The sequence below is a fragment of the Schistocerca serialis genome, chromosome 7 (assembly GCF_023864345.2).
Source record: "Schistocerca serialis cubense isolate TAMUIC-IGC-003099 chromosome 7, iqSchSeri2.2, whole genome shotgun sequence".
Classification (NCBI taxonomy): Eukaryota; Metazoa; Arthropoda; class Insecta; order Orthoptera; family Acrididae; genus Schistocerca; species Schistocerca serialis.
The window spans coordinates 453,586,239-453,613,089 of record NC_064644.1 but is presented as its reverse complement, the minus strand read 5'-3'; the positions used below and the strand labels follow the sequence as shown (position 1 = coordinate 453,613,089).

Below are 26,851 nucleotides of genomic sequence, written 5' to 3'. Positions count from 1 at the left end.
ATTTTGTTTGTGCAGCCTTACATACCACCCCACATAGAGCAGTTTTGTTGAACACAGTTCAGCCATATGCCCGGCGACAGTATAATTTATTGTTATGAAAGTGGGTAACAGCGCTGCAACACCCAGTTTTTCGTAAAAGTGTTTTCTGTATCTGCTCTTTTGAAATGTCTTTAATATCACCTATCATATGTGTATTAGGTTTTGTTACCTTCTATTATCATGAACTTGACTGATGAGCTCCTGTGTGACGATTTTAACTGCCTAGATGGTAAGTTCTTGAAATTCCATTTTCGTGCAACTGCATTTGACATAATTAATACAAAAATAAATAAATAGTTCTAATATCAGCACAAAGATAGCGTAAAATTGATGCAATTTGGCTTTCATAAGTTCATCTGTGGACCTCATCAAATGAAATCGTTGATTACAAACGAAACTTTTGTGTTTTGCTATTGCACACGTCACGCTAAACACTTCAGACCGCTCCCAACAAACAATATCTCGTATCCATCTGTAGTCTTCAATAAAAGCTGTACAGCTTACATGTACTGTCACGGTGTGACGAAATGCTCCTCTCTTATACATAAATTTTTTGGTACGAACTGTAATTCTCCTTATAACTTTGTGGGTTAGTCAGTTCACAGATCGGAAGAAAGCAAAGGCTTGTCACCTCCAATAGGACTATGGCTAGAAGAGCAAAAAGCTTTTGTGTTGAAGACACCTTTACTTTACTGTTAAAACTTGGTACAACGATTGCTTTAATATACCATTTTATAGATATTATAATCGTATATTAAAGTCCCCCATCGTGTTTTCCTGTCTCTAGATGAAGGTTGATCTCCGGAACCAGTACAGGGAATTCGATACGATTTTCACTAATAATTAGAATGATTTACGAGGCAAGTTTGTGTATATAATTTATCACTGATACACCAGACAAGTGGACGGTCCATGGATACGTAGTACTACTCCTACAAAATTGGGCGGCTCACTAGTCTTAAAGAAGGTAATGTTATAGATTATGATAACGATGAGTAACTGTATTACTGATGATGATATTGATGATATTGAAGTTGATGATAATGATGGCGATTATCGATCGTTACATTACTTTCTTGCTGACCTTAAATGTAGCTGTTCCTTCCAAATATCCAAAACACTGTCTTTTCATTGCTCTTACTATTATTATTATTTTAATGACTGCATAGAGCCTAATAACATTTTTTATAATTTACGTTGAGCAGTATCCAGTTTTGCAATCCATGCACCGTAAATGTTACATTTGTTTCATTAAATGTTACAAAATGCCTGATACCTTTAATTCGACCAGGTGAAATGAACATATAAAAATTAAAAATGCTTCATTACGTATCCCTATTTGTTCCACTTTATGCACCCAAGTATTTGTTTACCTCATGCAACAGTAGAACTACCGCTTACTGTGCACGGATTACTCGGATTGTTTCCATTGGCACGGTGATGTCCCCCCTTCACTGTTAGTGCCACTGATTGTTTTTAATGTTTCAGATGGTGTCGAGGCTCTGGGGATATGTATGCGATACACGACTGACGTAGTGACTTCTTGTGCTCTGGGGATCAAAGGAGGCGCCCTCGATGACCAGAAGTCGGAAATGTTGGAGATGTTCAGTTTGATTTTGGAGCCCAACACCAACAGCTCCATCAGGTTCATGATCACCAGTGCCTGTCCTCGCTTGGCATCACTTTTTCACCTGAGGTACCACCACTAATTCAAAGACGACGTCTTATACAATGACGAAAAAAAGGCAACCTCAAAAAATAATTAATAAAGACAATGAAGTTTGGGGTGCTCATTTGTCAAGGTAACACACTCGTATTTAAGTGATTAAGACTGCGAGATCACAGCTTAATGTAAGCGCAAGAAACGCCATTGCAGTGTGAAACGTACATTAATCATCGGTGTAACCGTCAGAATACTGAGTGTAAGCACGCAAACTCGCATGCATTGTGTTGAACGGGTGCAGGATGTCAGTTGATAGGGTGTAGTTTCACACCGGTTGCATCTGGTCGGTCAATACAGGGAAAGCTAATGCTGTTTGTGGATGACGCTGGAGTTGTCGTCCGATGATGTCCCATATGTACTCGATTGAAGACAGATCTGGCAACAGCGGTATATGGGCGAGCGTTATCCTGTTGGAAAACACCCCCTAGAATGATGTTCATGAATGGCAGCACAGAAAGTCGAATCATCAGACTGACGTCACTCAGGGTGCGTGGGATAATCACGAGACTGCTCCTGCTGTCATACGAAATTGCGCCCCACATCACAACTCCAGCTGTAGGTCCAGTGCGTCCAGCACCCAGACAGGTTGGTTGCAGGCCTTCAACTGGCCTAACCAACACACGTCCACCATTGCCACCGATGCAGAACCAGCTTACATCATAAAACACAACGGAACCCCAAACTGCCCTCCAATGGGCTTTCGCTTGACACCACTGACGTCGAACTGGTGGTGGTTCGGGGTCAGTACAATGCAATCTACAGGGTGTCTGGCTCAGAGCTGTCCTTGAAGTAACCGATTTCTGTAAGTCTGTTGAGTCACTGTGGCACAAAACGCTGCAGATGCAACACGAAGCGCTAGAGCCCTACGCCAAATACGGTGATTTTCGCTGTTGGTAGAGCCATGTGACCATCTGCAGCCCAGACTTGTTGCGGCTGCACATTGCCGTGACCACCGCTGGCAGCAGTCATGTACAGTGGCTACATTCATGCCAGGCCTTTCTGCAGTGTCGCAGAAGGAACATATATTCTCGTAGCTCTATTACACCACTTAGTTCAAACTCTGTAAGTGAAAGTAATGTCGTCTTCGTCGCCTCAATGGCAGCCATTGGCAGTTGTGACTAATATCAGCTCCCACGTTCAATCACAAAGTTAAATAACACTCACTATCGTTACAGCATGTATTTAAGGCAAACCTGATTTGCAACCTCATAGCTACTAGAGCCACTCTTATATGACTAGCGCGATGTTTGAATAGACATCATCTTTCAGTGTAGAGAATGCCCACCGACTATCGTTTATGTCGTGCAGCTCCTTCTCAGTGTCGTAGTTTTTTCCGTCAGTTTATGTGTGAGTCTTTGTTTATTAATCATACTGCGTGCACGTCCGATACTGCCTTCAGACTTCGAGGTTATTTTTCTATTTCGTTATGTTAAAGACAGTACAACGGCCCGAACCTATTGTGGTAAACTTTAATTAAGTAAACTTTAAATAAATCTCACTCAGCCCTAAAAACTGGTTATCTAAACTGACGAAAGAAATGAAGCACTAGAATAGGAGGGGGAAACGAAATGAAATTTCACTGTTTGGGAGGCTATGTGATGTTATTGCAGTTATTATAAAATCGAGTCAGAGTTACGAAGGACGTATCAATGCGACATTGCACCGTATTTGTCCTGCATGTATGGGATGAGTATCAGATGACCGTTAAACCCTCTCCTGAGCAAGCTGGGTCCCAAATGTGGTAAATGGTCCTTTAGGTCCTGAATACTGGCAATGGGATGGATGTTATGCCCGCACTGACCCAGCAAATGTTCTGTCTCAGACATATTTGGGGATCTTACCGATTACGGGAGTACCTCAACATCATGCACACGTTCCATTAGGACACATGCTACTGTACGCGTGGACGAACATCGTCCTGATGAAAAATGACACTACGATATTTTCGCATGAGAGGTACCACGTAAGGACACAGGATAGCGCTAATGCACTGCTGTACCTTTAGAGATCCACGAATCACTTCCATCCGTGGAAGGCCAGCCGTTGTGGCCGAGCGGTTCTAGGCGCTTAAGCCCGGAATCGCGCTTCTGCTACGGTCGCAGGTTCGAATCCTGCCTTGGGCATGGTTGTGTGTCATGTCCTTAGGTTAGTTAGGTTTAAATAGTTCTAAGTCTAGGGGCTGATGACCTCAGATGTTCCAAGTCCCATAGTGCTCAGAGCCAGCCATCCGTGAAGTGAAACATACCCAATTGCTCCTCACACCATGACGCCAGGAATAACATTTCTGCATTTCTCCAAAACACTGAAAAACATTGCCAGAATTGGACTTCACCCGCGTCTCCACCACAGACGGTCCATTGCTGAGTAGAAGGCGATGTCATTCATAAGCAGTCCGTGCTTCCCGATCGCGGCACTTCTCCAGACGTAGCTGTTTGCGTTGTGATATTAACTACAGCCTACGCATGGGAAGGTAATTCTCCACTCTGGATGCTGCTAGTCTCCGACCAATTGTGCGGGATGACATAGAACGTTCCGGGGAGTTCATTACTAGTTCTCCAAAAGAAGGTGGTGGTCAGACGTGGTCGACCGGAAACTTGACGATGCCCTCACGTCGCAAAGCATTCCAGCATCGGACCACCGTGATATTCGTTTCCCCATAAATCTGGTAATTGCATGATACAACGAGCCAGCCAAATGGAGACCAGCAATGAGGCCCCTTTCAAACTCTGTTACGTACTGATAACGCTGTCTCAAATGCATACTCAACACTCCGTGCCCTTAATAGAGATCACAAAATATCTGACACAGTTCATGGCCCTTGTATACTCTACCAGGCATGGTAACAACAAAGAGGAACAACGCCAATAAACTCTGGTGGTGGGTTCTACCTTTCTTGGAGAATTGCAACTCTAATGATTTACATACCTGCCGTTAATGTGTATGTGAACGTATTCTGGGTACTTTACTTTTTGTGTCACGTAGTGTATGTCTTAACTATGATGGCTGCACTTTATCTTGGCAGAAGAACAGGGACCGAACTGGACGTAGACCAGCACTGCCTAAGTCAGAGACTGCAGATACCAGTAGCATTTTTATTGAAATAATATTGAACTTCAGTTGACACTTTATTTTGCTACAATTCTGCAGTGTACAACATTCTAACAACTGAACATCATACTAGAAAAATACTACTTATCAAAATCGGACATAAAGGAAATGGGATTCTCTGATGTCCCCCAAAGAGTTCAGAAATCAGAGGCACCCCAGTCGACCTCGACTAGCTATGGGACCACCGATCGGTTGATATTAATATCATTGGGTCCATGGTTTTAGGGATGTTGTCATTAAAAGTAAGTAGCTAAATATATGGACCTTGAGTAAAACTGCTCATTGATATCATTTATAATTGTACTTTTGTCTCGAAACAGTTAAGCTGTTTGCATACACACATATTTTTAATGCAGATTGTCCTGTGTAACTTTAATCGTGAGCAATGGCCTTCTCTGCTGTACTAACTCGTAACTTGAATATTTTGTGTAATTCTCTTTTACATTCCAAATTCTATGGATCTCTATTGCATACCAAACATTTCGGGAGAGACTGATAAAACTGCAGGTGTTTGCACCATGTTTGAATGTACTCATCCAAAAAATTAGGTAAAGAGTGTGACTTGCAATTTTCCTGTATCTAAAATATGTAAACAATACCCATACATACTCACTCGCAAAGACACACACACACACACACACACACACACACACACACACACACACACACACACACACACACATTTATTCTTCAAAATGGTGACTAAACACTATTCTGAACTCTAAGGCAAGTGCTCCAATGCTATTTGCATATCTAAATAGTTAAAATAAGGTGCTAACTGACAACTGAGATTTAAACTTGAAGCTAGAATTATGATGTAGTAAAAGTAAATTGACTAGGCTTATAACTGCAGAAAATACATATTGGCTAAAATACTACACAAAGCAGACAAACAAACACCTACGCCATCTATTGGGGAATGTAATTAATTCCAGTATTTAGGCTTATTCTTTGTGTAAGATACAATGCACATTCAATTTAACTATGTCCACATCTAAATTGCTCTATGATGCTTGTCAAATGTTACAGTTTTATTTCCACATCTAAAATATACAAAGAATGTTGACGTTTCAATTTGATGCCGTCTCTCGTTGGTTCATAGAACGAGTTGTCAACACTAGACGTTTTAGAAGAATTTTGGAGACAATGACTTCATCCTGATGATGTATCATTTGTTGTGGCATCAGCAGCGTAAAATGCATCATGAAAAGAAAGACATACTAGCATTAGCATGTTTGAAAAAATAAATAAATAAAGTTGTCCTGTTCCCAGATAATGTTGGCGAGTCTGACCATCATTGGTCATTGTGAGTAGGCCAGCAGCAGTCTTCCGAAAATAAGAGGCACAGGGTGGACGATCGTAACGGTTTATTTCGGATCTTGAGGGAGGTAGCGTGTTTGTTGTAAGCATAGTCATAATACAGTTCACAATTAATTGCCCTTTTCACTACTTCTTAACATACTGTTGATTACATCGTATCAAAGTAAAGTGTACTTCGTATCACGTAGTTGTTTATTAACTATTTTTAAAAACATAAGGTAATGGCAGTCACCCTGCAAATAATCTTTATTGTACCACACAACAGTATGCAGGGTAACTGTGATCATCCTGCAAAGTATCATTCCCCACCCTGTAAACAGACCATCATAGTCCTAGGAGAAATGTTACCCTGGGGGAACGGTGACCACCCAGTTGGAATGGTGGCCGACCAAAGGGAACGTTGATCACCCTTCAAAATGACCATCTTATGTCTTCCCCTGCCCCCCATTGAAAATGGTAGTTACCCTATAAAATGGGCATAATTTGCCCAGTGAAGAATGTTGGTCAACCAGGGGGAATGGTAATCACTCAAGTGGAATGGTTATCACCCTTTAAAATGACCATCATTGTCCAAGGGGAAATGCTGGTCACCCAAGGGGAATGGTGGTAACCTAAGCGGAATCGTGGCCTTCCTGTAAAATCACCACCATTTGTCCACACTGAGAAAGAGGTCCTCTGGAGGAATGGCAGTCACAGAGGGGGAACTAGTAGCCACCCTATGAACTGAATATTACTGTCACAGAGGAAGTAGTGAATACCATGTAAATTGAACATCGTTCTTCACCCTTTAAAGCGACCATCATTTCCCACCCTGTACACTGACCATTATTCTTCACCCAGTAAACAGACGATCATTGCTCTAAGCGAAATTTTGGTCACCCAGGGGACAGCCAAGGGGAATGTTGATGACCGTTTGAAATGACCATAATGTGGCCTCCCCCACTTCCACGAGGAAAGATAGTCTATTAAACGACCATCGTTTGGCCCAGTGAAATAATGTTGGTCAACCAGAGGGAATGTTAAAGGGGAATGGGGATCAGCCTTCAAAATGACCATCATTGTCCAAGAGGAAATACTGGTCCCCTAAGGGGAACGCAGGTCTTCCTGTAAAATCACTACCATTTGTCCACAGAAGGAATGGTTGTCACCCTGCAGGAATGGTAGTCCTTCAGAGGAAACGGTTGTCACCCTGTAAACTGACTGTCATTGACCCAGAGGAAATAGTGCATACCACGTAAACTAACCATCTTTCTTCACTCTTTAAAATGACCATCATTTTCCACCCTGTAAACTGACTATCATTGTCTCGTCCAATAATATGCTGGGTATTGGTGGTCTTTCACATATGCATCTACTGCCTTGTCGTAAAATTTCATTTCACATTTGTGCACACAACACCAAAAACTGTATATAGTGTTTCCACATCTGCCTCATCATCATCATAATCAGTAAATTTCAACCATCTGACCTATATGTGACAGTAAATTTCCTCTGTCTCTCTGTAATGTTTATTTTAATGTAACAACGTTGTAATATATCATAGACGGAATTAAAAAAATACAGATTTTCCTCAGTAGCTGACATTATCTCTTGGATTTATACACCACAGTGAATTTCCAGGTAACAAAATTATAATACAGAGGGAATGAAAGGAATTTAGTTTTTCACAGTAGCTGAAATCTCTTCCAGTAGCTGACATGCGTACCAGTAAATGACTTTTTCTTAGAGAAAGAAGGTTACAGCAAATCATGTAAAACTGTGTTATACAGAAACTGACAGCTTATTTTACCACACTGAAACTTAAAATATTTATGAGGATATCAGGAGTGATGCTCATACATGAACTGATACTTAAAGTTTCCCTCTAAATAACAGGAACATTCCTCAGCATAAGAGAGAAGTTAGGTTAATGAAAGATGAATTGAATGTTGTACCTGTTACCAAATTTGTTGGTCTATCAGGAAAAATGCATGCTTTCAAGACAAAGTCTATTTACTTCGCTAATTCTTATAGACATGTGCACATTAGGCTGAAAGTTAGCCCAGCAGTAGCGTTCATGTGTGTTTTACAATGTTATAGAACCAATTTTTTGATGAATTTAAATTCATGTCAGACTGTGGTATTCAACTAACATACAGTTTGTTTCATTAGTGTCAATAAACAGTCTGTGTGTGTTTTAATAAATTATATAGATAATTTAGATGTGAAAATATGTAACTTTATGGTCGATTGTGCTTGCATAGTTTTGTAAGGCAACCCAACTTTTGTCGTTAACATGTCCTGTATAATTTAAAGTTTTGTCACAAGTGCCAATATGCACTTTATAGAACTGTTAGCTTGCAACAGTATGGCGATGAGCGTTTTGTGCTCGATATTTCATATGTTTGAGAAGTAATACAATTTCGTTTCACAGCAAATTTAGGATTTTTGTTTGTGGTCAGACAGCTGTAATTATATTTGTCTGTTAACTACCTGCACGTGCTTTGTACTTGATAAATAACATTATTTCAGTGTCAAAGATTTCATTTTCGAAAATATTCACCATCGTATTACGTGAAGTTTCATGTCTGTCTTTTTCCAGACACAGCTTTGGTCGTGTTTCGATGTATCTAGACAGTGCAGAAATTCTGCCTGTGTATGTGAAAATATGCAGTATGAGTGACACACTGCAATAATATAAAATCTCTCTTCCTTTCTAAAATAGTGTTTCACCTATTCATTTGTCTTTTGGCTTTGTTGTGTGTGGATGTGGTATTTTTACATTGCTCGTTTTTATTAGATGTTGCTGTTGTTTAGTATATAGTTGTTAATGGGAAATACAGTTTTAGAGAGGCTTGTCACCGTAGTTATGATTGGTAAATATTGCACATTTAGTCTAAAGTTCTTGTTGAACATGACCTCTTTTATGCACAACCATTTGTAAGCAATTACAGCCAATCGGTATCATTGATTATATTTTTTTAGTGTAGAGCATGACACATTACGTTTGTTTCCCCATCTATCCCAAAATTGGCAGTTGCTAAGATAAATCGTTACTGAAAAACTTGTAAGAACGTCAAATGTTGACTGTTCTATGAACCACCAAAAGACAGCATCAGATTTAAATGTCAACATCTTCTGTGTATTGTGGATGTAGAGGTATCATTGTAACACTTGAAAACCATCACAGAACAATTTAGATGAGGGTGCATTGTGACTTAATACCAATAACAGGGCTAAATAACAGAATTAATTACATTTTTCCAGTAGCCGGCCGTAATTAGACTGTAATTAGATTGTCTGCTTAGCGTAATACTTTAGCTAACATTTGCGTTCTGCCATTATATGCTTGGTCAGGTCAGTTTTACTACACCGCCCTTCCTGCTAAACTTGAAATCTCAGTTGTCAGTTTAGTATATTATCTATAACTACGTACATATGGAAACAGAACTGGAGGACTTGCTTTAGACTTCACTACTGCATTTTGGTGGATTGTGTGTGTGTGTTTGTGTATGTGTGTGTATTGCTATCATATTTCCAGTATGTAAGTACTTCAAGACACACCCTTTACATAATATTCTAAACAAACACATTCGACGTTGCTCACGTAATTCAGATAATTCGGATACATTTGAGCACAGCTAAAATGTTTGCTTTCGGAATACAATGTGATCATTTTAATGCTTGATAAAATACTACAGTCTGGTTTATTTAAATGTGCATAGTCATAGTTAAGTTACTTAATTATAAATTAAATTATTATAATAATGTAAATCATGAGTGACATAGTTGAAGGCTTATCAAATCATCGATCATGATGAATGAAAGTGACTGTTTCATTTTAATAGTGTGCTGATTTTGGGCTGGAGAGGTCCAGGGGAGAAAGAAAGGGGACGGAGATGGGCATGAGGTTCATCGCCCTTTATGTGATAATGATGATATCACTGCTAAAGCTGATGACTTCACTGATTAGAGTGATGATGCTACTGATAAAGGTGCCTCGCTAGTGACGTCGCGTGTGGGATACGGTCGTGAGTCACATGTTCTCTTAAATGTCAATCAAGTGGGCGGGTTGGGGTCTTTTATGATCCAGAATGCCTATAGCACGCCTACTTATGTCTCTGTACTAATAATGATGCAGCTTAAGATTTAATTACTTTAAATGTTGTACCTGCAAGTCCAATGTAGTAACCTGCTGTTGCATTTTATCGCCTACCAGAACTCTTGTATAATTTAAGCCCTAAGTCTACTGGGCTGGGCCAATGCAGAAACCAATAGACGGTGGATGCATAAAGATGATGCGAACACTACCATTTAGTACATACTTGACACTCATACTAAGACACACGGACTGAAGCGTTCTGCCGTAATTACAAAATTTCAGATTTGATAATCAGACTATCATCAGCTACCGAAGATCTGGTTGTCCTCGAAGACTTGACACGCTGCATTCTCGTCCGTTTTTTGACCGTGTGATACACCAGAAGAAACTCAAGTAAACGGTAATGTGTTCCCCTTTATTTTCTAGGTGTTAGAAAGAAGTTAGCTACTATACGAATTTTGTGTTGTAATCATTTGTATCTAGATAGGTCATTTTGTCTACATTTGTTGTTGCCTGAATTATTATCACTATAATTACCTTATGTCAAGAAAGAGCTATTTCACTTCCCCCGCTGACATCAGAATTAGCCTTATTTTTCGCAGGATTAGTTAATAATTCTTCTGTTTCTTTTTCTATTACTTTTTATTCTCTGCTTCTTTTCCCATTGCTGTCAATTTTTGTAGAACTACAGCGGAGTGACAAAACCCGAAAGAAAGTAACAGAAATAACTCTAAACTAGGAAGCATTTATTTATTAGTATAAACGCCTAGTTACATGAGCTAGAGCGTTCGCCGGCTTTGATTTTATCCACCCATCTCGAATCAGGTCAGACGACTATTAGGGAACCTGACACGTGGCGACATGTGCGCTCTACATCAGAAGCTGTTACACATCGTTAGACTAACAGGCAGCATGTTAGTAGGGCACACGGTTCGTTGACAAGCGTAGATGGTGGTGTCTATGAATGTATCCTGTCGCCAACGGCTTATGTCGACACCGTTCGTTTCGCTACTGAGCCTGTGGTAGCGCATGAGAGCGTAAGTAACCTACAACCTGACCTCGCTGTCGTCGTTGTATTGGATGGCTCTGTTTTCGTGTGGAACTGCCCAGTCTGATTCTCATTTACGGCACCTGGCTGAGTCTGTTGTTGGTACTCCTTCCTGGATACCAGCGCTCACTGGCTGACTTATAATTAAAATAATCTTTGGCATACCAATGATTTTATTACACCTTCAGCGACTTGATGGAAACATGTCGGACACGTAAGCTAATTTGCAAATGAAACAGAAAACTGTTAGGAGGCATTTATGTCGCGAATAATTTCAGTGCCTAACACACCTGTACGATCATTATTTTCCCAGCTGTTAAATGACAACATCTGCTGTCTGTCACAGGCTTTGTCTATTTTTGACGAATGGACTCCACGACGTTGTATTTTGTTCGTCGCTTGAGTGTGACGATTATTTTGGTGCATTTACCATGAGTATCGAGTAAAAGCACTGCCTTCGTGATAAATACAGACCTTAGAGGAAAGATAGGGGCAACAGAGTCAGCTACTCCACTGAATCGGTGGATTGTGCTGACTAGCAGGTATTTATATAAAGTTTCGTGTTCTTTTCTGTTGGTATAATACCTATAAGCTGGCTGCAGAACTTATTATAATAAGGGGGAACTTGTGCCAGTTTTTTTCCTTCTAATGAAGGGTAGAGGAAGAGAGGGATGAAAAAATTTCGAGGGAAGTCTGGTAGTTACTTAGGATACAGGAGCCTGCATCCTACGTTCTCATGAGGACCAGATTTTTTCGGGAAATCAGTGAAATTACACCTGATGGTAATTGTTGCTAGGGGCTTCCACAACGTCTCGTATAAGTACAAATTGTAGCATAGACATTGGTGCTGCAGTTAGGCTTGTTCTGTTTTGGATTCTGTACTAGCAGTTCCTCGTAAAATATTCAATTTTTAAAGTAATGTTGTTCCGTGCTGATTCCCAAAGTTATCTATGTATTTATTCTACATTTTACAATACATACATCCAGAAATTCAAAGAAAAGTCTAAGCATTAGTAATAACTGTCTGTTTGCATCATTGTATAGGTGTGCCTACCAGTACCGGCTTGAAATGTAACTTACTAGTGGACTATATACTTGTAATCCGTCTTTTAAATTTTGTTTGTGTTGAAATGCTACCTGAGACATTTGTTGCAATACCCCTTATCTGGAGAGTATACGTATGATAACGATGTACAGAATCCTGTTAGCAAGTTACTAGAATAATATCGAATAAATTTGTCATATAACGATACAAATAAATGGTTGTTAGCTTCTCCTGAAAAACTGCGTTTTCCACATGTTTGTGTTTTACCTGACTTCCTAACGACTGCTCTGTAAATTGTGTATCATAGATTTTCATGTACATTTTTTAATGTGTGCATATATGTATGTATATGTATACAATATTAAAAAGTATATTGCCACGAAAACTAACTACAGAGCCGTTTAAAGTAATATACGTGTTTCCTATGTGTGAAAAAAAGAGTGTGGTACAATGTCTAGCATTTTAAATTTCTGTTATTAATTTCTTGTGTAAATCATTTAACAGCATTTTAAAATATTGGTAAAACAAAACTATGTAAGTCGTGTTTAATTTCATATTTTTCACCAGGAAATACAATCACATAAGCGGAATTTAATTTACGTGTGCTTAAGAATCAGTCGCCTCACTGCTGAGTGAAAGCATGCCGTGATAAAATTTATGCTACAGCCTTGGGTTCACGAAGGTAATGGTACGAGTCATTGGATATGACCTCCATTTCTCAGGCAACTGAGGTAGCGAGCAAGTTGTTTTCTTTGTCATATGTAACTGCCAGTTGTAATAACATTTCTCCTATTCTGCGTTCATAACAAAATTGAACAAAATTGTTTTATGGAATACTGTAATTTCGTATAAAATGCATGAAAGCCTCCACTAACTCAGCAGTTTAGCTCTTCGAGGTTCCTTATTCGAACATCCGTGAAATTTTTATCTTACAATTTGAAGCATTCATGAAGATCGCTTTCTACAGCTACCAGTCGTACATCACTATCCTCTATCGAGCCTTTGTCGTTCTTAAACGTATCTTTACAGATATTAAAATTCTTGTTTCGCGAAAGATAACTTGTTTTTAAGACAGCTCAGTTGTTTTCAAAACAATTGTAAGTGAGATAGCAACATTAGAAATCGATGATAGTGAGATAAATTTGGTTATATATGCGTATGATAACTTTTTGATGGCTCTAACACGTCTGAAATTTCATAACTTAATTCCCTATGTGCCGTCATCTCGTTGAAATTCAAGACCATCAATTTTTTGCTGAAATAGCACCCTTTCCTAAATTAAAAGGGAATTTAATGCACTATTTAGTCATTTCTCAGAATTCAAATAGCAATTTGAATTCATTATGAAACAGCTACATATTTAACAATTCATTCTAAATTAAGTCCAGTTTTGTCTGTGCATGCATTAAATAAAACTATATTCTGAGTAATTCTTTTGGATTCTTACAGTTTTTGGTCTTTCGTAATCTGTATGTTGTTGTTGTTGTTGTTGTTGTTGTCTTCAGTCCTGACACTGGTTTGATGCAGCCCTCCATGCTACTCTATCCTGAGCAAGTTTCTTCATCTCCCAGTACCTACTGCAACCTACATCCTACTGAATCTGCTTAGTGTATTCATATCTTGGTCTCCCTCTACGATTATTACCCTCCACGCTGCCCTCCAATACTAAATTGGTGATCCCTTGATGCCTCAGAACATGTCCTACCAACCGATCCCTTCTTCTAGTCAAGTTGTGCCACAAACTTCTCTTCTCCCCAATCCTATTCAATACCTCCTCATTAGTTATGTGATCTACCCATCTAATCTTCAGCATTCTTCTGTAGCACCACATTTCGAAAGCTTCTATTCTCTTCTTGTCCAAACTATTTATCGTCCATGTTTCACTTCCATACATGGCTACACTCCATACAAACACTTTCAGAAACGACTTCCTGACACTTAAATCTATACTCGATGTTAACAAATTTCTCTTCTTCAGAAATGCTATCCTTGCCTTTGCCAGTCTACATTTTATATCCTCTCTACGTCGACCATCATCAGTTATTTTGCTCCCCAAATAGCAAAACTCCTTTATTATTTTAAGTGTCTCATTCCCTAATCTAATTCCCTCAGCATCACCCGACTTAATTCAACGACATTCCATGATCCTCGTTTTGCTTTTGTTGATGTTCATCTTATATCCTGCTTCCAAGACACTGTCCATTCCGTTCAACTGCTCTTCCAAGTCGTTTGCTGTCTCTGACAGAATTACAGCGTCATCGGCGAACCTGAAAGTTTTTATTTCTTCTCCATGGATTTTAATACCTACTCCGAATTTTTCTTTTGTTTCCTTTACTGCTTGCGCAATATACAGATTGAATAACATCGGGGAGAGGCTACAACCTTGACTCACTCCCATCCCAACCACTGCTTACCTTTCGTGCCCCTCGACTCTTATAACTGCCATCTGGTTTCTGTACAAATTGTAAATAGCTATTCGTTCCCTGTATATTACCCCTGCCTCCTTCAGAATTTGAAAGAGTGTATTCCAATCAACATTGTCAAAAGCTTTCTGTAAGTCTACAAATGCTAGAAACGTAGGTTTGCCTTTCCTTAATCTAGCCTGTAAGATAAGTCGTAGGGTCAGTATTGCCTCATGTGTTCCGATATTTCTACGGAATCCAAACTGATCTTCCCCGAGGTTGGCTTCTACTAGTTTTTCCATTCGTCTGTACAGAATTCGCGTTAGTATTTTGCAGCCGTGACTTATTAAGCTGATAGTTCGGTAATTTTCACATCTGTCAACACCTGCTTTCTTTGGTATTGGAATTATTATATTCTTCTTGAAGTCTGAGGGTATATCGCCTGTGTCATACATCTTGCTCGCCAGATGGTAGAGTTTTGTCAGGACTGGCTCTCCCAAGGCTGTCAGTAGTTCTAATGGAATGTTGTCTACTCCCGGGGCCTTGTTTCGACTCAGGTCTTTCAGTGCACTGTCAAACTCTTCACGCAGTGTCATATCTCCCATTTCATCTTCATCTACATCCTCTTCCATTTCCATAATATTGTCCTCAAGTACATCGCCCTTGTATAGACCCTCTATATACTCCTTCCACCTTTCTGCTTTCCCTTCTTTGCTTAGAACTGGGTTTCCATCTGAGCTCCTGATATTCATACAGGTGGTTCTCTTTTCTCCAAAGGTCTCTTTAATTTTCCTGTAGGCAGTATCTATCTTACCCCTCGTGAGATAAGCCTCTACATCCTTACATTTGTCCTCTAGCCATCCCTGCTTAGCCATTTTGCACTTCCTGTCGATCTCATTTTTGAGACGTTTGTATTCCTTTTTGCCTGCTTCACTTACTGCATTTTTATATTTTCTCTTTTCATCAATTAAATATTTCTTCTGTTACCCAAGGATTTCTACTAGCCCTCCTCTTTTTACCTACTTGATCCTCTGCTGCCTTCACTATTTCATCCCTCAAAGCTACCCATTCTTCTTCTGCTTTATTTCTTTCCCCCATTCTTGTCAATTGTTGTCCCTGAAACTCTTTACAACCTCTGGTTTAGTCAGTTTATCCAGGTCCCATCTCCTTAAATTCCAACCTTTTTGCAGTTTCTTCAGTTTTAATCTACAGTTCATAACCAATAGATTGTGGTCAGATTCCACATCTGCCCCTGGAAATGTCTTACAATTTAAAACCTGGTTCCTAAATCTCTGTCTTACCATTATACAGGGTGTTACAAAAAGGTACGGCCAACCTTTCAGGAAACATTCCTCACACACAAAGAAGGAAGATATGATATGTGGACATGTGTCCGGAAACGCTTACTTTCCATGTTAGAGCTCATTTTATTACTTCTCTTCAAATCACATTAATCATGCAATAGAAACACACTGCAACAGAACGTACCCGCGTAACTTCAAACACTTTGTTACAGGAAATGTTGAAAATGTCCTCCGTTAGCGAGGATACATGCATCCACGCTCCGTCGCATGGAATACCTGATGCGCTGATGCAGCCCTGGAGAATGGGGTATTGTATCACAGCCGTCCACAATACGAGCACGAAGAGTCTCTACATTTGGTACCGGGGTTGCGTAGACAAGAGCTTTCAAATGCCCCCATAAATGAAAGTCAAGAGGGTTGAGGTCAGGAGAGCGTGGAGGCCATGGAATTGGTCCGCCTCTACCAATCCATCGGTTACCGAATCTGTTGTTGAGAAGTGTACGAACACTTCGACTGGAATGTGCAGGAGCTCCATCGTGCATGAACCACATGTTGTGTCGTACTTGTAAAGGCACATGTTCTAGCAGCACAGGTAGAGTACCCGTATGAAATCATGATAACGTGCTCCATTGAGCGTAGGTGGACGAAACTAAAATGAGCTCTAACATGGAAATTAAGCGTTTCCGGACACATTCCCACATAACATCTTTCCTTTATTTGTGTGTGAGGAATGTTTCCTGAAAGTTTGGCCGTACCTTTTTGTAACACCCTGTATAATCTATCTGAAACCTGTTAGTATCTCCAGGCTTTTTCCATGTATACAACCTTCTTTTATGATTCTTGAACCAAGTGTTAGCTATGACTAAGTTGTGCTCTGTGCAAAATTCTACCAGGCGGCTTCCTCTTTCATTTCTTACCCCCAATCCATATTCACCTACTACATTTCCTTCTCTCCCTTTTCCTACTGACGAATTCCAGTCACCCATGACTATTAAATTTTCGTCTCCCTTCACTACCTGAATAATTTCTTTTATCTCATCATACATTTCATCACTTTCATCACCTGCTGAGCTAGTTGGCATATAAACTTGTACTACTGTAGTAGGTGTGGGCTTCGTGTCTATCTTGGCCACAATAATGCGTTCACTATGCTGTTTGTAGTAGCTTACCCGCATTACTATTTTCCTATTCATTATTAAACCTACTCAACCCCTATTTGATTTTGTGTTTATAACCCTTTATTCACCTGACCAGAAGTCTTGTTCCTCCTGCCACGGAACTTCACTAATTCCCGCTATAGGCCGGCCGGTGTGGCCGTGCGGTTAAAGGCGCTTCAGTCTGGAACCGCGTGACCGCTACGGTCGCAGGTTCGAATCCTGACTCGGGCATAGATGTGTGTGATGTCCTTAGGTTAGTTAGGTTTAAGTAGTTCTAAGTTCTAGGGGACTGATGACCACAGATGTTAAGTCCCATAGTGCTCAGAGCCATTTGAACCAATTCTTACTATATATAACTTTAACCTATCCATTTCCCTTTTTAAATTTTCTAACCTACCTGCCCGATTAAGGGATCTGATATTCCACGCTCCGATCCGTAGAACGCCAGTTCTCTTTCTCCTGATAACGACATCCTCTTGAGTAGTCCCCGCCCGGAGATCCGAATGGGGGACTGTTTTACCTCCGGAATATTTTACCCAAGAGGACACCACCATCATTTAACCATACAGTAAAGCCGCATGCCCTCGGGAAAAATTACGGTTGTAGTTTCCCCTTGCTTTCAGCCGTTCGCAGTACCAGCACAGCAAGGCCGTTTTGGTTAGTGTTACAAGACCAGATCAGTCAATCGTCCAGACTGTTGCCCCTGCAACTACTGAAAAGGCTGCTGCTCCTTTTCAGGAACCACACGTTTCTCTGGCCTCTCAACAGATACCTAAGGTACGGCTATCTGTATCGCGGAGGCACGCAAGTCTCCCCACCAACGGCAAGGTCCATGGTTCATGGAGGGAGGTAATCTGTATATCGAACTTTAATTCTTTCTAGCGCATAGGAGAATGAAATCTCATAATTCTATTCTGAAATCAAGATCTCTGTTCTTCTATCACGTAATATTTAACCGTATCTAGCCGTGTGTACCAATTTATCAAGTTCACTCAAAATATTGAGACGTTCATTTATGTTGGAGTGAGAAGATTACAACAATTTTTTTACGGTCTCAGTTTTTCCGGCAACTTCGTTCTGTGAAAAAGCGAATGAACGTGGAAAGCTATGTACAGTACAAGGAACATTGAGGTCCATGTAGTGTGCATCATCCATTACATAGTTTAAACTATTCACTGATTTGCTAAATTATAAACTCAGAAACCTCAGTGTGTGACTTCTGCTTTCTCACTTTGTGCTCATAACTTGAAGCGTAAAGTATGATACTAACTTCTTTAAAAAAAATTGAGCCATTGACTAATAAAGTGATTACTTTTCGAATTTCAGTCACCCCATATTGTTCGTGCATTTCAGTTACAATCGTTGAGTTGCAGATTTCATAAATATTTCTCTAGTTTATGTTACGTCATATTAGTCTTTATGCTGTAACTTTCAACGACGTCCTCTGTCATCATCGCGAACCGAGCGAGGTGGTGGCGCAGTGGTTAGCACACTGGACTCGCATTCGGGAGGACGACGGTTCAATCCCGCGTCCGGTCATCCTGATTTAAGTTTTCCGTGATTTCCCTAAATCGCTCCAGCCAATGGCCGGGATGGTTCCTCTGAAAGGGCACGGCTGACTTCCTTCCCCGTCCCTCCCTGACCCGAAGAGACCGATGACCTCGCTGTCTGGTCTCTTCCCACAAACAACACACCAACACACTCAACGTCATCGCGGGGAGTTATCTGTCGAACAAATTCACATGGTAGCACTTTCGTATGTAGTTGGCGGAATTATGTCTTGGAGACATTACAGAGTCACGGAAGATCTTCATGCTACCAGAAATGATGTCGATGTCTGGGACGAACGAACATTAGTAGCGATGCTGCGTCCGTTAGATCACAGCCTATAGCACTTCTTCCTTTCTTCGGCAATGGATCGCATAAAATAGGCAAAATCCTGGGCAGGCAAGGCATCAGCCCGTTTTTCGATCAATTAAAGAGATACCGTAACCAACAAAATTAAAGAGATACCACAACCAATGAAACAGAGCCTTTATCTTAGTGTTCCTAGAATTTTAAATGAGGCATTCTAGACGTACTCTTTCGGATCGTTGCACAGAGCACCAACACCACATTAAATATCATGGATCAGACAAATCTTTAGTTTCTGTAGATAGCCTTCTAAAGAAATACACGATTATGTATGATGAAATGAAAATCTAATCCCATGAGTCTATAGACTGGGAATCTGTCATCAAAGACATCACTGAAAGCACCTTCGAGAAATTTTAACCTCTTCATAAAAAATCACATAAAAACAAGAAAATAGTGGTTGCTCGTGATTTTCGTGTGGGTTTATTGAATATCTCTGCCAATGAACAGCTATTGCAATCAGTAACACTGACATTCAATTTAATTCTTGCTGTGAACTTTGCAACAACGGGATGTAAATGTTCTTAACTGCTATTGAAAATATTTTTGTGACAGATATAGGGAAGAAAGTCATATCATAAAACCAACTATAAATGCTTTACATGGTCATGACATGCAGTATATTATGTGAAATGTTGAAACTTGTCGGGATACAAAATCTATTAAATCTGAGTACAGGAGGGTAAAAAAACAGGCAAAAATTGAGAATTATATGAGAGTGCTCAAAGACTTGAACTGGATAGACGTTTACAATACTTGTGACTCAAATGGAAAAAGCAAAGCATTCATTAATAAAGTTACTTTCTCCTTTGAAAATTGTTCTCCCCTGAAGATAAATAACTAAATTATAGATTGCATACCGAGCAGGGTAGCGCAGTGGTTAGCACACTGGACTCGCATCCGGGAGGACGACAGTTCAATCCCGCGTCCGGCAATCGTGATTTAGGTTTTCCGTGATTTCCCTAAATCGCTCCAGGCAAATGCCGGGATGGTTCCTTTCAAAGGGCACGGCCGACTTCCTTCCCCGTCCTTCCCTAATCTGATGAGACCGATGACCTCGCTCTCTGGTCTCCTTCCCCAAAACAACCCAACCCAACTATAGATTGCATAGAGATAAATGTTTCATGTGAGACAATAAGGTAACTGTTTCTACTATCTAGGAACAGCTCTGATGGTAGCACTGTAATGCATTACAAAGAATACTGAAAAACTGAAGCAAATAATCCAGGAATCTAACACTAAGCAACTTTATTATGAGAAAAAGGTAATTTCATCAGGCAGTAAAATTAAAAAAGAAATTTAAGGGGTATAGTGAAGACAGAGACATGTAGGGTCAGAAAGGAAGAGGAACATATAGCTCTAAAAGTATATGAGACATCGGTAACAAGTGAATGTAATGTTGCAAACCTGATATACGAGTACTTTGCTTCCATTACTGACAGATTGTGGTTATCAGGTTCAGTAAACAGTTCATTATAATATCTGAGACCAGTCTCTACAAATAACTTCAGTAAAATGGAAATGACACTCACTTCTCCCTAAGAAGTAGCATTCATAACTAAATCCTTAAAATCAAACTATTCTAGTGGTCACAATAACATATCAACAAGTTAATCAAAGAGAGTTCATGTGAGTTCGGTTCTGTCGTTAGTTATTTCTGTAATCAATCTCTTATGATCGGAACATTTTCAGGCTGGCTAAAATATGATAAAGTTAAGGGAGACAAAGAGATGCCATCAAAGTATCGACCAATTTCAGTTTTGTCGACTTTGTCAAATATATTTGAAAACGTTCTGTTCAAGCGTATTCTTAAGCATTTGACTACAGATTATATATTGTCCTACTCACAGTTTGGGTTCCATGAGGGTACAGATATAGAGAAGGTTATTTACATGTACTGTGAGAATATACACTCGATGACAAGTTAGAGGCTACTGACATTTTCTGTGCTCTGTCAAAAACCTTTGACTGTGTGTATCGCAGCACTCTCTTAAGTAAATTAGAATGTTATGCTGTCACTGAGTACTGCAAAAGGGTTCGCGTATTACCTCACTAAGAGGAGACAAAGGGTGTCGTTGCGAAATACCTGGTGAGTAGGCATTCAGTCTTTACATAATTTGAAATTAATTACATATGGTGTTGCTCAAGGTTCCATCTTGCGTCCGTTGGTTTTGTGTACATTAATGACACTCGTCTCTTACATTGTCAGATGCTAAGTTTGTTTTGTTTTCAGATGATACAAACATTGCAGTAAATAGAAAGTTAAGTGCACACTTAGAAATGTCTGCTAATCGAATTTTCACTGACATAAATAAACGGTTTAAAGCCAGTTCACTGTCATGAAACTTTGAAAAGACCACTATATGCACTTCATTACCTGTAAGAGATTTCCTTCCAGCAGATATATAACGTATGAAGACATGTACATAGAAGGAGTTGACAGAGTTTAATTCCTAGGATTACAACTCGATAAGAAATTTAGTTGGAAAGGCGTACCACAGGACTGCTGAAGCACCTAAACAAGTGTGTAGCTGCATTGTGAATGATGTCAGATGTAGGAGATATGAATACAAAAGAAATTCATGCTTTACTTACTTTCATTCTGTTATGTCGTATGGGACCATACTCTGGAGTAACTCTTCAAACCAAGCAAAAGTTTTTAGAGTCCAAAAGCGTGTAATAAGACACATTTCTGATGTAAATTCAAGAACATCATTTAGAAACCTGTTCAAAGAACTGTGTATTCCAACCATTGCTTCTCCATATATTTATTCGTTCATGAAATTGGTTGCAAATAATATGTCTCTATCTACAACCAACAGCTCAATAATATTATCGATACCAGGAATAAGAAAAACTTAAAGTCACTTACCTTGGTCCAAAAAAGGAGTCTAGTATTCAGGAACATACGCTTTCAATAAATTGCCAGCAAGCATTAAAAACTTGGTTTAAGATAAAGTACAGTTTAAACAGAGTCCGAAAGACCTCTTGGTAGGAAACATCTTCCACTCTGTAGATAAATATCTTAACTGTCAGACCAGCTTAAGTAAAAATTTCTGTTAGATTTCAGTTTTGACGGTATTCGGTCACAACAGTCAAGATAGGTTATTTTGTGTATTATTAATGTGCTAAAGGTGCATAACAATGTTTCATTCTGACAGCGTATTAATTCTGTAAGTATTATCAGTTAAAGTTTATTCTGATGTATTCATATATCTCGACAATCTCCTGACAAATGATCAAGGAAATGAGTATTATACTCACTGGTTCTATGTTTTTTATGTTATACTTTCTGACATGTTCCACACCCACGAGAATCATCTCGTTTTTGTGTCTGTGGACCGGAAACTGAATCTAATCTAATGTGAGATCAGAGTGAGCAACAGCAACTTTAACTGCCACAATTGCTATATCCGTAGTAGTGGATGCAAACCAGCGGTAGACATTCAAAGGATATTGAGAAAGAAACTGAGTTGTCTGTCATCTAGCGGAATCAGCGTCTCTGCTGCTAATGGTCCTCCATCAAGGACCTCAGTATAATCTCTGGTAACATATGGAAGTCCTATAAATTCGTGTCGTTTCCATGACGTAATACACTAAGTACCTACGAAAATACGAGACGATCTATTACTCCGACAGTTATCTTTGAGGATGACGACAGTGGTACTTATTGAAAGCTTTAGTGTGTAAAAAAATCTTACACGACCAGAAATTCAGGAGGTATATATCTAAGAATGTCGCCTCAGATAACTACGTTCTACATCATAGATTACCGACCTATTTTGCACATCGGAAGCAACGGAGTCCTTCGTGATAATGTTAGCAAAGGAGAATAATGGCGTAGGAAAGATTCCCGTTAGGGAGGGGTATCTCCAAGTGTTGGAGAATATTATCAAGAAGAAGAGCACAGCTAAGCGACACTTATCTCAGAATTTAATTACCACATGAAAAATTCGTTTTTAAAAGTGTCGTGAAGTTGTATAGCTTAGGTTCTTGAGAAACTCCGATGGGTTGTTCATTTGCACGATTTACAACGTTTTCCTAGCTCTTGCACACTGAATTTCTTCTTGCGGATCGTGACTGTTGCGTGTCATGTTTCCCAGTTTAGCGTAGCTTCTTAGTGTCTTGGCCGGCCGCGGTGGTCTAGCGGTTCAGGCGCTCAGTCCGCAACCGCGCGACTGCTACGCTCGCAGGTTCGAATCCTGCCTCGGGCATGGATGTGTGTGATGTCCTTAGGTTAGTTAGGTTTAAGTAGTTCTAAGTTCTGGGGGACTGATGACCACAGATGTTAAGTCCAATAGTGCTCAGAGCCATTTTTTTTCTTAGTGTCTTGACTGAGACATTGGGAATGGTGAGAGAGATAACAAATAACTTCTCTAGCATATGAGGAACACGTCGCATACAGTACCAATCAGGGTGCCGTGTTTCACGTCTCCATCAAACGAACGGGTCAGCATTTACAATACCACATGCTCTCGCTCCATGAGATCCTGTGAAGTTGATTGGGATCTAATTCAAGAGATTAGTGTTTACTCTGTTGATCATTTACAGATCACAGGTATGGAGATACGTTCTGCTTTTGTAATCATAGAGCAACAGGCGTCGCTGAAACAGTGCATTTCGGTCCATCACCAATTCGTTGATCACAATGAAGGACGCGTTAGCATAGCGGAAATTAGCCGACCACATGGTTTCACGTCTGTGTATTCAGTTCTTTCCAGAGTCATTGCTAGTTGTATACAATGCTAGATTACCTACACAGGGACTTTGAGATAGAAGATCAGGTAGTTACAGCTGGGGGAACAGGAAACAGCGTGGCTATGAATCCAAGATGTAGTATTAGTAGTGACCTGGATAAAATAGGAGCAGAAACTGGGCCCGCAAATGTTGGGTTTGTGGAGGTCTTTCAGCGCCATGATCGGCCCTGGGTAAACACTGCTGTAAGGCACGTTAACACTGAGCTGAACAGGATGCTCAACATATCGGTAAAATCTCACGTAAGTGTTGTTCCAGTGGATTCTATTGGTAGGTGGGGATACACTACTCATAGTCTGCAGAAGGGGGAAAGATAAATTAGCTTCTCTGTTAGGAGATACTGTATGGAGGGCCACAGTCATACAAGGGATAATCCCTGTAGTTAATCTACATCTACATCTACATTTATACTCCGCAAGCTACCCAACGGTGTGTGGCGGAGGGCACATTACGTGCCACTGTCATTACCTCCCTTTCCTGTTCCAGTCGCGTATGGTTCGCGGGAAGAACGACTGCCGGAAAGCCTCCGTGCGCGCTCCAATCTCTGTAAGTTTACATTCGTGATCTCTTGGGGAGGTATACGTAGGGGGAAGCAACATATTCGATACCTCATCCAGAAACGCACCCTCAGGAAACCTGGACAGCAAGCTACACCGCGATGCAGAGCGCCTCTCTTGCAGAGTCTGCCATTTGAGTTTATTAAACATCTCCGTAACGCTATCACGCTTACCAGATAACCCTGTGACGAAACACGCCGCTCTTCTATGGATCTTCTCTATCTCCTCCGTCAACCCGACCTGGTACGGATCCCACACTGATGAGCAATACTCAAGTATAGGTCGAACGAGTGTTTTGTAAGCCACCTACTTTGTTGATGGACTACATTTTCTAAGGACTCTCCCAATGAATCTCAACCTGGCACCCACCTTACCAACAATTAATTTTATATGATCATTCCACTTCAAAACGTTCCGCATCCATACTCCCAGATATTTTACAGAAGTAACTGCTACCAGTGTTTACTCTGCTATCATATAATCATACAATAAAGGATCCTTCTTTCTATGTATTCGCAATACATTACATAGTGGGCATGCGGGAGGCCGGGTGGACGTACCGCCGAATTGCTCAACACGTGGGGCGTAAGGTCTCCACAGTACATCGATGTTGTCGCCAGTGGTCGGCGGAAGGTGCACGTGCCCGTCGACCTGGGACCGGACCGCAGCGACGCACGGATGCACGCCAAGACCGTAGGATCCTACGCAGTGCCGTCGGGGACCGCTCCGCCACTTCCCAGCAAATTAGGGACACTGTTGCTCCTGGGGTATCGGCGAGGACCATTCGCAACCGTCTCCATGAAGCTGGGCTACGGTCCCGCACACCGTTAGGCCGTCTTCCGCTCACGTCCCAACATCGTGCAGCCTGCCTCCAGTGGTGTCGCGACAGGCGTGAATGGAGGGACGAATGGAGACGTGTCGTCTTCAGCGATGAGAGTCGCTTCTGCCTTGGTGCCAATTATGGTCGTATGCTTGTTTAGCGCCGTGCAGGTGAGCGCCACAATCAGGACTGCATACGACCGAGGCACACAGGGCCAACACCCGGCATCATGGTGTGGGGAGCGATCTCCTACACTGGCCGTACACCACTGGTGATCGTCGAGAGGACACTGAATAGTGCACGGTACATCCAAACCGTCATCGAACCCATCGTTCTACCATTCCTAGACCGGCAAGGGAACTTGCTGTTCCAACAGGACAATGCACATCCGCATGTATCCCGTGCCACCCAACGTGCTCTAGAAGGTGTAAGTCAACTACCCTGGCCAGCAAGATCTCCGGATCTGTCCCCCATTGAGCATGTTTGGGACTGGATGAAGCGTCGTCTCACGCGGTCTGCACGTCCAGCACGAACGCTGGTCCAACTGAGGCGCCAGGTGGAAATGGCATGGCAAGCCGTTCCACAGGACTACATCCAGCATCTCTACGATCGTCTCCATGGGAGAATAGCAGCCTGCATTGCTGCGGAAGGTGGATATACACTGTACTAGTGCCGACATTGTGCATGCTCTGTTGCCTGTGTCTATGCCTGTGGTTCTGTCAGTGTGATCATGTGATGTATCTGACCCCAGGAATGTGTCAATAAAGTTTCCCCTTCCTGGGACAATGAATTCACGGTGTTCTTATTTCAATTTCCAGGAGTGTATATTGTGAAAAGCAATGGTCCCATAACACTCCCCTGTGGCACGTCAGAGGTTACTTTAACGTCTCTCCATTGAGAACAGCATGCTGTGTTCTGTTTCCTAAAAACTCTTCAATCCAGGCACACAGCTGGTCTGATATTCCGTAGTCTCTTACTTTGTTTATCAGGCGACAGTGTGGAACTGTATCGAACGCCTTCCGGAAGTCAAGGAAAATAGCATCTACCTGGGAGCCTGTATCTAATATTTTCTGGGTCTCATGAACAGATAAAGCGAGTTGGGTCTTACGCGATCGCTGTTTCCGGATTCCATGTTGATTCCTACAGAATAGATTCTGGGTTTCCAGAAATGACATGATACGCGAGCAAAACCCATGTTCTAAAATTCTACAACAGATCGATGTAAGAGATATAGGTCTATTGTTTTGCGCATCTGCTCGACGACCCTTCTTGGAGACTGCGACTATCTGTGCTGTTTTCCAATCATTTGGAACCCTCCGTTCCTCTAGAGACTTGCGGTACATGGCTGTTAGAAGGGGGGCAAGTTCTTTCGCGTACTCTGTGTAGAATCGAATTGGTATCCCATCAGGTCCAGTGGACTTTCTTCCGTTGAGTGATTTCAGTTGCTTAATGTGGCCAGGCAGACAGGTTTTTTAGGTTAAAGCCAATAGAATAAAACAAGCTTCATGTGCAGTAAATAGGGATAAAGCTAAGGGTAGTATCAATTTACTTCATCAAAATATCAGGCATATGAAAAAT

General features: G+C 40.9%; 1 protein-coding gene across 3 annotated transcripts in view; it reads left to right on the top strand.

Annotated features, from left to right (window-relative positions):
- Positions 1 to 26,851, top strand: part of LOC126412656 (cytochrome P450 6j1-like) — a 179,792-nt gene that overhangs the window by 68,909 nt on the left and 84,032 nt on the right. For all 3 annotated transcript variants that reach the window (XM_050082359.1, XM_050082357.1, XM_050082356.1), the window contains exon 5: positions 1,528 to 1,735. In XM_050082359.1, the coding sequence (XP_049938316.1) occupies positions 1,528 to 1,735 (208 nt within the window). The remainder of the gene's footprint in view (positions 1 to 1,527; positions 1,736 to 26,851) is intronic.